The 15,144-nt window shown below is 39.9% G+C and overlaps 1 protein-coding gene across 3 annotated transcripts in view; it reads left to right on the top strand.

The window, feature by feature from the left end:
- Positions 1-15,144, top strand: part of CTNNA3 (catenin alpha 3) — a 407,433-nt gene that overhangs the window by 260,314 nt on the left and 131,975 nt on the right. For all 3 annotated transcript variants that reach the window (XM_066191821.1, XM_066191820.1, XM_066191822.1), the window contains one exon: positions 3,462-3,554. In XM_066191821.1, the coding sequence (XP_066047918.1) occupies positions 3,462-3,554 (93 nt within the window). The remainder of the gene's footprint in view (positions 1-3,461; positions 3,555-15,144) is intronic.

Below are 15,144 nucleotides of genomic sequence, written 5' to 3'. Positions count from 1 at the left end.
AATTATTTTCTGACTGAGAGGAACCTTGGGTTTTCATTTTGCAATTTTAATTGTTTTTGAAGTTGCAGTGCGCTCGGGTTTGAAGTCCCACTGAGGGAAGCTAGTTTCTCCCACAGAATACAAAATAAATGTAATGTATTCGTGTAGTTTATGCTGCTTAGGGGAGAGGCTGTGGTGTAACGAAGACTTCTCAGATTGCAAAAATCTTTTGAGATGTGTATGATACTGATGACAGTAAGGTCTTATCTGAGCTGGGGCTTGATTTTTTTCTTGTGGACTATAGACATTTACTATTTCAGAAACAGCTTGTCCTCCTTATTAGCAATATTATAGCCTCAAAAGAGACTTCAGAGTCTCACATGCCCTTCCTCCTGCTTGGAAAAATTACACACAGGTGTTTGCCTCTTTCCATGTGATTTATTTGAATTATTGTGGTTTGGATTTTTGTTTAGATCTCTTCAGGAGCTGGTGAGGTAAGCACCAACAGTGACTGTACTGATGGCTGAGACCATGTAAATGACTTCCAGGGATCTGGATTGTCTTTGGGTGGAATAGCTGTGAGCCTCATTACCTGCTGCTGGGACTGAGAGCCCTTTTACTTATGCATAAGGTACATGTGGGCAAGTGCTGCTTCAATGCCAGAGGAAGAAAATTCTACCCGTTTTCTCATGGAAACAGAAATCTTATTAACATTGATCAGAATGCAAGGCAAAGGTCTAAATTTGCTGCTGGCATAGCACTGTAGTATGAACTCCAAGTACACATCCAAAATATAAGGCGCATTTATTCCAAAGTAGCCAATACTACTTTGTTTAACTTAACAGGGTTTTTTTAAAGACGCCTAATGTAAATAATATAAATCTGTTTGTTGTTGTAAATGGCCTGATGTGAATACCTAGTGCGTATGCCCTTGGTTGGCTGCTTGTGCTTTGGGAATACTATTCTGAATTGGGCCATCACCAAGGAATGCTTAGAGCTGAAGAATCAGGAGGAGAAGCAAAAGATCAGAAAGTTGTTCCTCTTTATATTAAAAACCCCCTTATTCCTATTGACTTTAAATAAAAAGGAATACTTGTGGGTTAAGAGCTCCTTCCCAACCTGAGCATGCTTTGTCAGAGAAGAGCCACACTTTTTTACCCTTCCAGTCTCCCACATGATCTGGTACCACACACACAGAATTTGTCCCCAGATGGTGATCTGTTACATTGAGCCATTGGCACAAGTTGTTTTCAAGTTCATTCTCATATCTTGAACAGGGGGTTGGAGTACATGATCTCTGGAAACCTCTTTCATCCTAATTTATTATTCTGTGACCATGGCACAATTGACATCGAGGATGCATTTTTACTGAAATGTCGGAGCCAGTGTAACTAGGAAACAGGATAAAAAGTTGCTGTAAACCGTCTGTGTCTGCCCTGCTCATCAAGACAGGGACAAACTGCTTAGAGCAGTACCTCACTGATAAACAGGAGCTCTCTATCACACATGGTTGTAGTGGATTCCCAGAAATGGAAATAAACTTTTCCTGGAAACTGCCAAATGAATTTGAAAAATTAAGGTAAAGTGGGAAAAAAATGCTGCTGAGAGTTTTTGTCCCGGTGGAATGGCTGGCATTGCCTTTTCATTTTAGCTTTGAAATGTTACTGCTTTAGGCACAGAAGAGTTCTTTGAATCAATAATGTTTGCATTGAATCTTGCAGAGTGCCTCATTTTATATAGGTGGTGTAGGAACAAAGCGTGTGTGAACACAGATTTAAATTAAGAATACATAAGCACATGAGTGACTGGGGCAAAGGAATTAAAATAATGAAGCCAATATGAATTAATTGTTGGGACCAGAAGTGAAAACTCCTGACCTTCAATCTAAAGAAAAACAACTGTTTTGGGTTTTGTTTTGGTTTTTTTTTTGAGGGGAGGGAATAACATCTTTTGGGGTTGTATTGTGATGATATAAAATCATCTGTGGGTAGTTTAAGCTGAAGAGTCAGGAAGGAAAGCATAGAAGCAAACTTGTTTTTTTCAGAAACTGCATTAAAAAACCAACCCGTGGCAGTTTACTTCAAATAAAAGAGAATACAATGTCAATGCATTGATTAAAAACTGAATTTCTTCACTCTTAACCATTGTTTTTTAATGTGGAACAGATAATACATCACATGGGTAGGAAACCAGTGAATTGTATTGGAACACCAGGGAAAGCTGTATGAAGTATTTCTGTGTAGGCACAGGTGCACATTGAAGGCCATGCATGCTAAATCTCCTCCATTTCAGAAAGTATTTCTTAATCTCTTCTGAATTTTCAATAGGGAAAGTAATTAATTGCCTATGCACTGACTGATGTCTTGTAATTACTTGTATCAATTTAAGTAAGAATAATAAAAGCCTTTGGTAGTAGATCATCAGTGAACTAGTAGTGGTGTCCTGAAATGTTGGTGAAGGAAGATTTGCTGCTATTTCACAGCAGCTGAACTGTAGAAATTTTTGTATGAATTTTGGGTAGCTCCGGAATAACTGCGGCTGTTTGTGTTCGTATTTGCAGCACTGCAGAGGGCTGGTTCTCAGGCGGTTTTTGGTCTGCATTAACATTAGAGTGGCTGTAGGCAGCACAGCTACTTCAGGGAAGGCTGTGATGGTTAACAAGTGTGGAGCGGTTTACAGAAGAACTTGCCATTACTGCAGTAGGATAAAAAGATCTGCTGGATCCCAGTATCCCAGCCTCTCTTGTACCTTTGTCAAACCTGTCTCTTTCAGCCTGTTGATATTAATTTGCAGTGAAATGCTTTTTCCTTCGTCCACTTAAACTTGTGGAGCACTGTGGAAGAGATTTTTACTTTAAAGGAACCTGTGTCTCTCTGGTGTATGTTATAATAGAAGGTAGATTTGTTCTTTCACAGGTTTCAAGTTTCTATATACATTGTCACTGTTGGTTGCACTGTATATGCTATGACCATTTCAGTTGAAAACCATACCACTAATTAAAAGAATGATCTGTGGGTAGCTCAGGGCAGAAATTACTTTGTGTTTAGTTACAAGAAGTCAAGATAAATTCTATTTGAGCTTTAAGGTCTTAAAAGTAAGTTTAAAAGAGCAGTGTAAAAGCTGGTTATGGTTTGAAGGGCTCTGAAAAATTAAGGGGCAAGATCACAAGCAATCTGCTGAAACCTTACATTCTTACTTTGAAATTTCCTCCTATTTTCTAAACACCACTCTGCAGCTGTTACCCACTGAGCCTAAATTGGGTGAGGTCATGAGATTTCTCATCACTGTCACCTCTTTCCACAGCTCTTTTTCCCTCCTGCAGTGTTTCCTCGTTCAAAACCATTCTTTGACAAACTATTTCTCCCTCAAAATGAAGGTTTTCTGGTAGAGATTTTTTTTTTTTTTTTTGCAAAGTCTGTAGTCAGAGCAGGAATACTTGCTTACAAGGCTGTTTGCTTATTTGTTTATTCATTTTATTTAAGGTTGCAAATCTTGCCTGTTCGTTGTCAACGAATGAAGATGGAACGAAAATTGTGCAAATGGCCGCAGATCACATTGAGACTTTGTGCCCTCAGGTAGGACTTGTTCACTTCATTCCCACGACAGTGCTCTCACAAAATACACTATGGTGTTGTCACACCATGCACACGTTTAGTTGTGTTCCTTTAGTCTGAGCTCACCTTCCATTTACACAGCTCAGCGGAGAAAATGGAGACCAAATGATAAATGCAAATGCTTAGGTAACCTGGTCATTTTCTCTGGGGTTAACAGAGAAATGGTTAATAGTCTGTATTGGTTGGGAGGTCTGAAAAGCTGTAAAAAGTGCCGTTGTGAAAATATGCTGCTCTGTTTCTGAAATCACTCCTGATTGAATGAACATTGTAATGTGAAAAAATTGGGAGTAATTTACTCTTAAAAAGCAGTACCTATTTTGACCTTTAACTTGAATGACTCACCACTTGATTTGGTTTTTGTGTAAGTGAGCAGTAAAGTATGAATTCTTCTGATTATCACCAATTTAAAAGCTTGAACTTTCATCTTTAAGGAAATGAAAGGGAAAAAAAGCACAGCTACAGATACACTTTTTCTAAGATATTAAGTACCAAAATTGTGTTCACTTTATCATGTTCAGAGTTACAGAGATATAAAAACTTCTGCAGTTAGATCTTTTAGAGCAAAGACTTTACTGATTTCTTTTGAATCTGATCTGTGTTGCAGCCTTGAGGCTGCATAATTTCAAGATCATTAGTTCTTTGAAGAACACTAGTTTACACAGTTGGCATAAGTATTCTTACCCTTTTGTGGTAATGTAGTTGAAATAAAAGATGAAGAGCAAATATTAATAAGTTCAATAGCAAGTTTGCAAAGTCCATTTTATGTCTTTTGAATAATTGCAAGTCTTGGAGAAAGAAATTTCTGTCAAGGAAGTGTGATGTCCTGAAAATGTCACAAATCAATGTTTTCTCTTGAATAATTCAGTTTCAGTGTCTGTTTTTAAAACTGGAAGAGTTCTGTGTTTCGCATCACACTCCTATGTGATTTAAAGTCACTGGATTTGTAAGAAGGCTTCCAACAGCTTTTGTTTCTCCAGGGGTCAGGTGCAGTTTTATAATGGATGATTATGCATCAAGATGCAGCTTTTTAATCGAAATTGAAACCTCCATATCTGATACCAGAAACTCCTAAAATCTAATTTTGACTAAAATATTGATTTTTCTTTGCAGCCATTTAAATTTCTAGGCTTTTAATTTCCTATAGCAAAACGAAAGTTTCTTGGGTTTTTTTCTTTCCTTTTTGTTTACCCTCAAGGTAAACTGGGGTAAATTAGTTGATGATTATAGATCTGACTAAAAAGAGGATGTGGAATGCACATAAGATTATATTACTACTGCTGGTGTGTTCATTGTGCAGGATTTGCTGCTTTCTTAGATAAGGACCATGCCCTATGAAAGCAATTCGCATTTTACCTACCTAGTAAGAAATAGCAGATTAAGGCTCTTGCATTTTTTCAGTGCATCAGATTATGCCATATCATTTAAAAACATTCCACAGGGAAAATAGTTATCTCTTAAGTTCCCTGTGGGGCATATCAGTTAGAGTTCAGAATGGGGAAATCCACATGCAGAACTCCCCAATGCTCTTAAATCTTCAGAGCGAAAAGTGTTTTATGTGCTTTGCCAAATATTTCTTGAAGGGAAGTATGGTATGGATTGAAATCTGGTAGAAATAAAATAGAGCCTCCCCACTCCAAATGCCCCAGAGTACCAACCAAAAAAACCCCCTAGAACTTACAGAAAACACCGTGAAGTCTTGGGAGTTTTGCAGATTTGGCAGCAAAACTTCCTGTGGAGCACAGAGGAAAAGGCAGCTACAGAATTGGCAAACACTGGAGGAAAGCATTTTGGCTGTTGTTACATTAATCATACCCTACTGTAGGTAAAATGTAGAGGGTTGGCTCTGAATCCTCTTTGTTTTCTCTAGTGAAATTATTATCAAATATTTTGACTGTTCAACAAATGAAGTAAGCTGGGCATTTATGTTAGAACCAATGCAAAACACATGAGGTTGCTAGAATGTTATGAATGTTTCATGAGAAATTAAATTAGTATTAAATAAGTAATAATGGAATAAACAAATGAAGAGCTGGTTGCCTGTGATTTGATGAAGAATTATTTCTGTTCATATAACTCAGTTTTGGTTGGGAGAATTGAGTGTAGTCAGGGAAGTAAGATCTCCAGTGTCACTTATATTGGGAATCCATGTTACTGTCCTGGTGTGCCTGCAAAATCTTTACTTCAAATGCGTGCACGGGAAAGAAAGAGAAGGGAAAGAACCAACAGAAGCAAACAAGCTTTCATTTTTAAAAGCAAGGCTATAAACCTGTAGAACTGTTTTGCTTCTGCCTGTTTTAGGTTTGTTACCCTTGTGCTTCCATTCAATGGTGTGTTTGGGGAAGCCTCTGGCTGCTCTAACAGTGCTCTGGAATACCTGGTAGATGGTAAACCCATCAACATCGAGAGGGAGAATTATCCTGTGGGAAACCAGAAATTAAGAGATGAGAATCTGGTTTCTCTATCTAAATTCTTCATAGGTTTTTACATTTTTACGATCTAATCACCTTTCAAATCCTAAACTGCTGCTTTTGAGAAGAATGACCTTGAGCCAAAAGCTGGGACAGTTGTGTCAAAGTGGACATCAGAGATGCGTGGTCTTAGAAGCAACAGCTAAGATGGTGTTCAGTGTGTCAGAAGGCTCTGCCTAGAGCCTTTTTGTTAGCAGAAGGATCCCTGGAGAGTTGTAAGGAGCAGGGCATTCGGATAGTTTAGAAGAACTGCATCTGAAAGAGTGGATTTTAGGCTCACTTCCTTTGAAAAAGAGCTCTCCCTGGAGCTTGCTGCTGGTTACCAGAGCAGTACAGGGTCATTACTGGAACACCATGAAAGGAAGGAAAACGCAAGAAAAACACACAAATGTTCATGGTTTAGCTTAGTCCTCAGATGGCGATAAAAAAAGTTTTGAAAGTCATTTGATGCCATAGAATATTTTACCCGATATTTTAAAGAAGAGGTGTAAGCACTGATATAAGCAGAGCCTTGGATCTTAGTATTTTGGTGAGCTTTGTTTTTCTCTGAAGTATTGAGAGATAGATAGAAACCATCTGGTTATAGACTGAGGTGAAAAGCAATTCCATGTAACTAATGAAAAGTATGTAACACTTAGCACATTTGTGAAGGATTTGGCTGCAATTTTGAATGCCATCTTTTCTTGCTGCTTGGAACTTAATATGCTGCTGGTAGTTGTTAGTACTGCCTGGTATGTGATAAACCAGTAAATATAGAAGGTGATTTTTTGGCTATGGTGGTTTTGTAAATAAATCACTGTGGTAGTTCAGGTAACTTGGAGAGAGGTATTGGGGTAAGCAAGATGCTGGGAGCTGATCAGTGGGAATATATTTATACCCATTGTGTTTACACGCCACTGAAATACTGATCTGACAGCTGTCTTGAACATCTTGTATTTGGCTTGTCCAGCATAATTCATCTGTTTCTTCTATGCCAAGATGACAGTCTGGAACTGACTGCTGTATTATAGAGCTGTTTCTCTATTGACACACGTGCAGCTGCAGTGAGGAGAAGGGCAAAAACCACCAGGCCTTGTGAGAAACCAGCCTCTGCAGCCTTCCTTTCTTTGAATTTTAATAATTTCAGCACTCTTGTAGTGATGCTTTCTTTCCTGTCTTGCTAGCAGACAGTATTAAGCCAGTCTGTGTTTATCAGTAAATTCAGAAGTAGCACAGAACCAAGAGCTGAGGGGTTGAGGGGTTTTTGGAGAGCGTTTGTGTCTGCAGAAGGGATCCAGGCAAAGCATCTCCATTCCAGTCCAGCAGCCACTTGCATTCTCTGCCCTTCCAAGTACAGAGATGACCTCCAGTTTGGTGCAAAGTGTCACGGAAGCATTCAGCAGCCCAACAGTGACAGCACCGTGCCCCACACACAAAAATCCAACCTGAGAAGCTCTACTTCCCAAGCAGGGCTTGTGTGCTCTCTGCTTGCTTTCTTAGAAAATGATTGTGGCTTTTTATGCTTTATAACTTTTGATCAGTCTTTCATGTGAATGCCCTATAATTTTTTTTTTCTCAAAATTAAGCACTGTATTTGTGTTTTTCTGTTATGAATACGAATGGAGGAATTTAGCTCTTTCTTTGAGCTATGTGTGGATTTCCACTTAAATTGTCTAGCCCTTTTTTTGTTGATACAGACAAATGGATATTATTTCCTTCTGTATAATTTTCTAGGAAGTAGGTAATAGCAAACATGAAAATTCTTGTTCGGAAAAATAAGACTTGATAGTTAATCAGCGGGCAGGATCTTTTGATGTGTTGCATTTTTCAGGTATTGGAGTTTAAGTATGTATTTGATGATGCTGTGGATTTTTGAAGCTAGCAATTTGCATTTCCTCTATATTTACTCTTCCATGAGAGAAAATCGATCATCCATTTTGTTATTTGCTCTGGCTCATTAAATAGTGGGGGACACTGAAGAAGATTTTTTTTCTTAGCCAGCCTCATAAAAAATCTTCACCAACATCACTTTAATAACCACAGTTTCATCCTCTTGCTTAAACCATCTGCGTGGCATCTCCTTTTATCTGTATTAATATTATTTCCTTCAAATACAGGGCAGAAGTAATGGGGGAGAACATGGCAAATCAGTGAGTTCTCTGCCATCTGCTTTAAAATACAGGAAACAGATGTTAGTATCCAAAAGTATTGGACTTCTTAGGTATCATCTCCAACCCTTCACTGGAGAGTTTAATTGAAAGCATGTACTGTGCCTTAGTAAGACTATTTCTGAAAGGAAAGTTGCTCTGGTGAAGTGATGGTTTTCATGTAGGTTTTCACTGTGTTGTGAAGTTCACGCACAGTGCTGTTGAAGATGAGGATTTTGTCATTAACCTTGGTAGCTGTGGTAGACTTGTTGAGTACTCCTATGTTTAGCTGCTCATACATCCTGCTTTCACAGCCAGTTGGTCTGGTTTACACCATCAGTGCTGCTGGAGTCTTCCCTCCCTCCCTGCTCCCAAGCCCTTACTTCTTCCCCTTCCCTCCTGAGTAGCAGTCACAAGGAAGTCGCTGCACTCAGCAGTCTGGGTCAGGAAACTGCTGTGAATGCACCTGGGAGGCAGGAAGGTGAAGTTTTCCTTCAGGACAGCTGCCCAGTGTAGTTTGCTCTGTGGGTGCCTGAACAGGCTTGCCTGGCTCAAGGGTGGCACTGTAGACTCACTGAGTGATGCCAGCCAGAGCTGGCAGTGGCACAGCTTTGGTGACAGAAGGCAGTGTCCGGGGTTGGTGGAGAGCTGTTGTACCAGTTACCAGGAGATATTGTGTGGAAGAAGTTGTCAGTCTGGTCCTCAGATGTGTGGTCCACAATGATGTGTGGCCCTGTTTGGATGGATGGTGCTCTGTGCCATCAGAGCAGTGCAGTGTGCATGTGAAGGGCAAGCTGCACTGAAGGGGTGTGTACAAAACCTGGTTATATGGCAAGTGGGACAAGGAAAAAAATCTTTCTTATACCCCCTAGCATAATGGACTGACACTACTGTCTGCAGGATATTATCTTGCTCAATTTATGGAAATTGAGTTTGTCATTTTCAAAACCTTGCAGCAGGCTTATTGGGGTACTGTGAATTCTAAAGCTGCGGAACACCAAAATGTGTTGGAAGGCACAGTACTTTATGCTTCTGTACAAATAGACTTAGGTGTTTGCTTTGGCTTGAACTTCTCTAATAAACAGTTTGAAGGGGGGAGTTGTTACTTAGGTTCCCCTGAAAGTCTCATGCTGGCTGTGACCGCTTGGCTCTTTTATGATAGCGCTTGGAGAGAGAATAATTAACTACAAAATGCCTTGAGGTTTTCAATCTTAACTTTCATCTTCCAGCATCTGTTGTGTTAGAATAGAATCTTCAACAAATTCTCACTTTGTAATATTAAACAAAAATACAAACCCTGAGTAGGCTCAGCTTCTGTAGCAATACAGAAGCTGTCCTGTGTTATCCTCCTCTTGCCTCACCTTCAGTCAGTGGACGTAAGACACGAGACTGATTGAGATTTTTAAAATTGCTGGAGGGCATTTACTGTAGATTTGGATGGGACCAAAGTGTTATGAATGTTTTATAAGCAATTTGTTTTTCCCTTTGCCTTTAAAACTTGAAAGTATTTCTCCTAGAAGGGTATTTCTTTTTTTATCTCGTCAAGTTTATCCTTTTTTTCTGAATTTCTAAGTTAGTTTGAGATGCTACATTTTATTGGTGACAGTCCTACAGCAAAATGCCAGGAAGGGAAAGAAAGGCAATAAAGTATCATTATTAGAGAATTCTTGTGGTAAAAACCCTACTGAGTCTGGGGAGGGAGGAGGTAGGAAAGCTTAGAGTAGTACAAGACAGCAAAATAATACCACTGTTAGGAGATGGAGTTTTTACATGGTTTTTGGATGGGAGGGATGGACAGCAATAAAGAGCCAAAAATGTAAATAGCTGTAGCATGCAGTAATAGGTGTAAATAGCATAGGCTGACAAGGGAATTCATTGCTCTTGTTGAAGCAAGGAGCTAAAATCACTGACCCATGGATCCAGCTGACATGGCTTATTTCTGGGCCCTTGTGCATCTCTGTTACCAGCTTTACCCCTAACCTGGAGATGTTTTCCAGCTGGAATACTGGCAGTGTGATGGGGATTCTTGTGGGTGCTCAGCACCCTGCGGTCACCTGGGGATGTAGATGAGGAACAGATGGAAGGACTTAGTCTGGCAAACACTTAGGGAAGTGAGGTACACATGAGTCTGGTGTAGCTGCACTGATGGCAGGATGGGCTGCATGGTCCACATTCTGGTGTGTGCCTCTGTGTCCCAAGAGCTGCAGCTGCAGAACAAGCTCGCTTGGAAAGGAAAGGCACAACCATTTCTTTGTATTCCCCACACACTATTCCCTTGTCCTTTGTGCAGGGTCAGACTTCAGTGGTTTGGGGAAATTCTGGCACAGCTCTGAAGAAGGATCTTAAAGGATTCAATCTTCAGGATGTGGTCCTGAGTAGCTGGCTCTGGGTGGTCCTGCCTGGGCGTGGAGTTGGACCAGACTGACCTGCAGTAGTCCCTTCCAGCCCCTACCATTCCATCAGTCTGTGGAGTATCTGACCTGGACAGGGGTGAAAGGGCAAAATGTACAAATGTTGGTTGATTCATGTCTCTGAGCTTCCAGGATTTTAAAAAGAGCTTTTAAATGATTTTATAGCGGTAGAATCAAATTCAAGGCAATGGATGACTACCCTTCTTCTGTTTTCATGATTTCTGAGTGCGAGCTACGATGCTATAATGTCATTAAATGTGGCAAAGAGAGGTAACGAGATCTGCCAGGGGATTTTCTGTGTTCCATTTTGCATTCATATTTGCAAAAATACCTTGCAGTTTGACTGCCTGCTTTACTAAATTCCTAATTAAAAGTAATTAGGAAATGTCACAGCAGTTTTGAAAGTAATAGTAAAGGTAGCAAGTACAGCAGCAGTTTTTCCTCCCTGTATGTCTTAGATGATTGTGCATTATTGTTGACATGGAGGCAGAGTCTTAATTTGCTATTCTGAGTTAGGAAAGCTTTGTTTTCCATCATAAAGCTTTTGCTACTATTGCAAACAGTAATTTCAGGTAGTGTTTACCAAGCTTATTTCCCCCTCAGCGTATCTTTACGTGATGAATTGATGGGTATTAAATTTCAGTTTTCAGATAAGGTCATGCCATTATGTGTATCGTGGGATTGTAGTACTTCCAGAACTACTCTCAGGATTTTGTAGGCTACACAGGCAACTTGATGTGTACTTGTAGATCATTTTGGATTTGTTAAGAGCTCTGTGGAAACTGTTGGTGGTGTCTGTTTTCATGTTTTATTTCCCACACGTGCTGGTATCGGCATCCTGGCAGGAAAAGATGTGGACAACATGTTTGGCTAGGGTGCCCTAGCCTTTCTCTGGATTTTGACTGTCCCTTTCAGTAACTTTCTTGAATATTGAGCTGTTACCCGTGTAGCTTCTGATAGGCAGGAATTGAAATGAGAGCTGGCTAACAGGATGGTGGTTGTTATTCTGTGCAGGAGCGTTTGCTCTAATTGACCTCTGACAGTAAGAGGGTGTACGGTAGAGAGTGTTCTGATCACGTGGCCGTAAGAAAAACATCAGAACAAGCACACATGGCTTTGTGTATAAAACCAGTGATGGAGCCCCGTGTTCCTGGGGTCGGCTGAACGTGTGTCTGAAGATAGGAATTCCTTGTTTTCCTTTGCTTGCATGCATGGCTTCAGGTGTGGTGCTTCATTACTGGCTGGGGTTAAACCACAAGTACTGGTTGTTCTTACTTAACACAAGCAAGCTCTTTCCATTGCTGGTCCTGCTATAAGTAAAGACAGACACATCACCTGAGTGTTGTTCTAATCCTGCTAGAGGAAGAATCTAGTCTGCATGGGGCTGTTAGCTTATTTGTCTGTTCACAGTTGTGTTGTGTTGAACTGGGAGAAAGGGCAGCCCAGGAAGCTTGGGTTGTTGGTAGGCTGCAGCAAGGGAGGCCTTAGCAAGATCCTTGAAGCCTACAGTGGGGGCCAGGAGCATGGAGTGAGGCCTCCGGAGGACAGCAAAACCCTCCAGGACCAGAAAGGGCATGATAGTGTTTGCTGCTGCTTAGATCTTTGGCTGTGGCAGAAACAGGTGAAAAATTGGAGTTTGTCTGACTGTGTGAGTGACATGGAATATAGCTGAGGATGCCTGTGAGTCCCACTTTTTCCCCAGATTGTTTCTACCTGTTCTTTCCTGAGGCACATTATGGATTTTCAACCTCCATGTCCTTGTCTTTGTGTAACTTTCTTAAAGCTTTCTGCTCACTTGCTATTCAGTAATTTGTTTTTGTTTGAGGTTGAAAGCTTGCTGTTGGCTTCAGCTCTTCATTTCTTCAGCTCAGACCATACCATTGCTTATAGATGTTACAGGAAATAAAGGGCATTGCATTTAGATAATTACTAAATTACTAGTTTTGTTTGTAATGTTGATGGTTTTGTTAGAAATCCCAAGAGGGAATGAGGAACTGATTAATACTAATTTAGTAGGCTGTTTGTATCTTCTTGTTGCTGTTTTGGTTGGGATTTTGTGTAATATATACTTAAAAATGTATGTGAAGCAATAGTTGTGTCATACATGTCGGGCTTTAATGATGTCCTTCCCCCCAGTTTGTGAATGTAATCCATACGTGTGTTCATCTTACCAAATATTCAAGGGCTGTAACTGTAGTGTAGTTACACTGCAATTGTTCCAGTTCCATTGCAGTTTTGTTTCATCTCTCTAAAGTTGGGTACATGAATGAATAGTCCATAAGGACCTTTCTGTTTCATATGCATTACATTATAAATTGGACTAAAGAGTTGCTTGGATGTAACATCCAATAAACAGAAGGTTAATGACATAAGCTTCAGGTTTATATTGTAATTTTAGTATACTGCTAATTTGATTGATAATTATGGTTGTTGCATTTAGACACTGGGGCTTTTTATGTTGAGCACCTTTTGAGATTCAGTCCTTAGACTGCATAATTCCCTGGAGAGTTTTCTTTATGCCTGCATGCGCTGGGAAGCTGTACCATAGCTGTGGGAGGGTGATGTGTGCTGGTGGCTGCATGGCTTGCCCCAGTTTGATCAGCAAACCCAGCTATCCCCTGTGGGAAGAAGTTTTATCCCAGTGTAGTTGGTACTGCTGCTGTGCTGGGATAGAGCATTTACACAGCCTAAGAAAATGTGGGAAAAGTTTACATCTCCAAAAAGCTTTGCAACAGGAAGAGACTGTGAAGGAACAGAAAGGTAAATACGTTTATAGTGAGCTGCAGGTAGCTGAGCTCCAGATCTGGATGGAGCACTGTTCCAGATTTGACTTCCACTGTGTTTTGTTTTGTTATTTTATACTCAAAACCATTATAAGCAGAACTCAGAGTGTATTTCTTTTTCTTTCCTCTTCCATGTATCTGTAAGTCTTGAGGAATATTTTAACCTTCCATTTTAAGAATATGCTTATCTTGAAATCAGAATTTTGAGAATGCTTTACTCAAGGCTCGATAAACTTGGACGAAATGTTCTGTGGCTTTCTGAGCAGAATCTAATTGCCCCCCCACGTATACAAACTGTGGCTACAAGAAAGTAATTGTTTCATTAAAACATTCAAACTGTAGCTAAAATGATTTAAAGTAATTGCCCAGTGTTCTGATTTGCTGGATCCTAGGTGAGATCCTGGATAATGGGTGTATAGCTACTACAAAAAATACAGTTGGAGCAACAGTGGGTTTTTGGTTGAGTCAAAAACCGCACTTTCAGTTCTTGAAATAAGCTAGGGAATTTGTGCAATCCACCCCCATACCTTTGAATATCCTATCCAAAACCTTCCCTGGGTCACTTACAGACATTGTATTCAAAAAGGCAGAAACAGAAATGTTTATTCTCCTTACTTGAGTTTCAGTACTGCAAAATAAAGAGAGCGAAAGTAACTGAAATTGTGGTTCCATTCAAATCAGACCTGCAACAAGAGCCCAGCGTATTTTGGGATTTGCTGTTTGCTTCACTTGTCAGGTCAAGTGAGTAAGTTGTGGAAGAAAAGTGCTGTTGGATGCATGTAAGAATCAGTCTAAGTGTTCAGCCCATTCTGCTGTCTGTCTCCAAAAAATAGAGTGACTATCCACCCAAATGTAAATACTGAATATTTAACTGCATTGTCAGTTCTTTTGTGCTTTTGTGACATTTTAAACTAAGTTAATGGAAATGATTGTTTTGTTAAAGAAAACTTTGCGTGCCTTTTCTCTAGAAGGGTTCCAAATTCATTCAGAAATGTGTGTGTAGTCCCTATGTAGAGCCAAAACAGATGTGTACAGGGGTAGGAGGAGCTTGAGAGGATTGCTTGCTGTGTGTGAGTTTGGTTTGGTTTTCTTCCTGAGGAGAGCATCATGCCTCTCAGGAGGGCTAGACTATTTTGGAAGGTTTGCTTTTGAGTGAAATTACACAATTTGTTTTAATAAAATACAAAAAACTTATCCCAGTGTAATGATAACATATTTCTGTGTATCACTGGCAGCCACTGCCCAGACACCAGGAGACAGCCATGCAGAATTTTGTCTGATTTCTTGCCTGATGCATCAGATCGATAATCTCTGTAGAATTTCTGTGTTCCCTCCTTGCCCACAGTTCTGCTTGTTCTTGAGGGATTGCTTTATCTGTGTGCTCTTAATTTAGTCAGAAATTCCTTGGCCAGTAGCTTCTAATAACCATGTCGAAGTTTAATCTTCCTTTAATTGTTGGCATCAAGAAGGTTTTTGCTAGATTTTGGGGTGAGATAATGTACCTCTTTGTTCGCAGATGTTTTTTGCAGAGCTTTGTTGCTTCATATTCTCTGAACAAGTAAACTCACATATAACTTCTCAAACTTATTACCAAACATAGTCAAATAATATTCACTGTTAAACCACGTGCCTTGAGCGAGGTCCCTCTTTCCTGCTTTTTAAATTGTGGGAAAGGAGAAAAAATTTTACTAAGTTCTTTAAATACTACTTCTGCCAAAGTAGGGATGGCAAATAGGACTTCGAAATTTATCTTAGATCATGAT

This window comes from Chamaea fasciata, unplaced genomic scaffold, assembly GCF_029207755.1.
Source record: "Chamaea fasciata isolate MVZ Bird 193981 ecotype frontalis unplaced genomic scaffold, bChaFas1.0.hap1 SCAF_9, whole genome shotgun sequence".
NCBI lineage: Eukaryota > Metazoa > Chordata > Aves > Passeriformes > Sylviidae > Chamaea > Chamaea fasciata.
The sequence above is the reverse complement of the archived record's forward strand: the minus strand, read 5'-3'. Positions and strand labels throughout refer to the sequence as shown.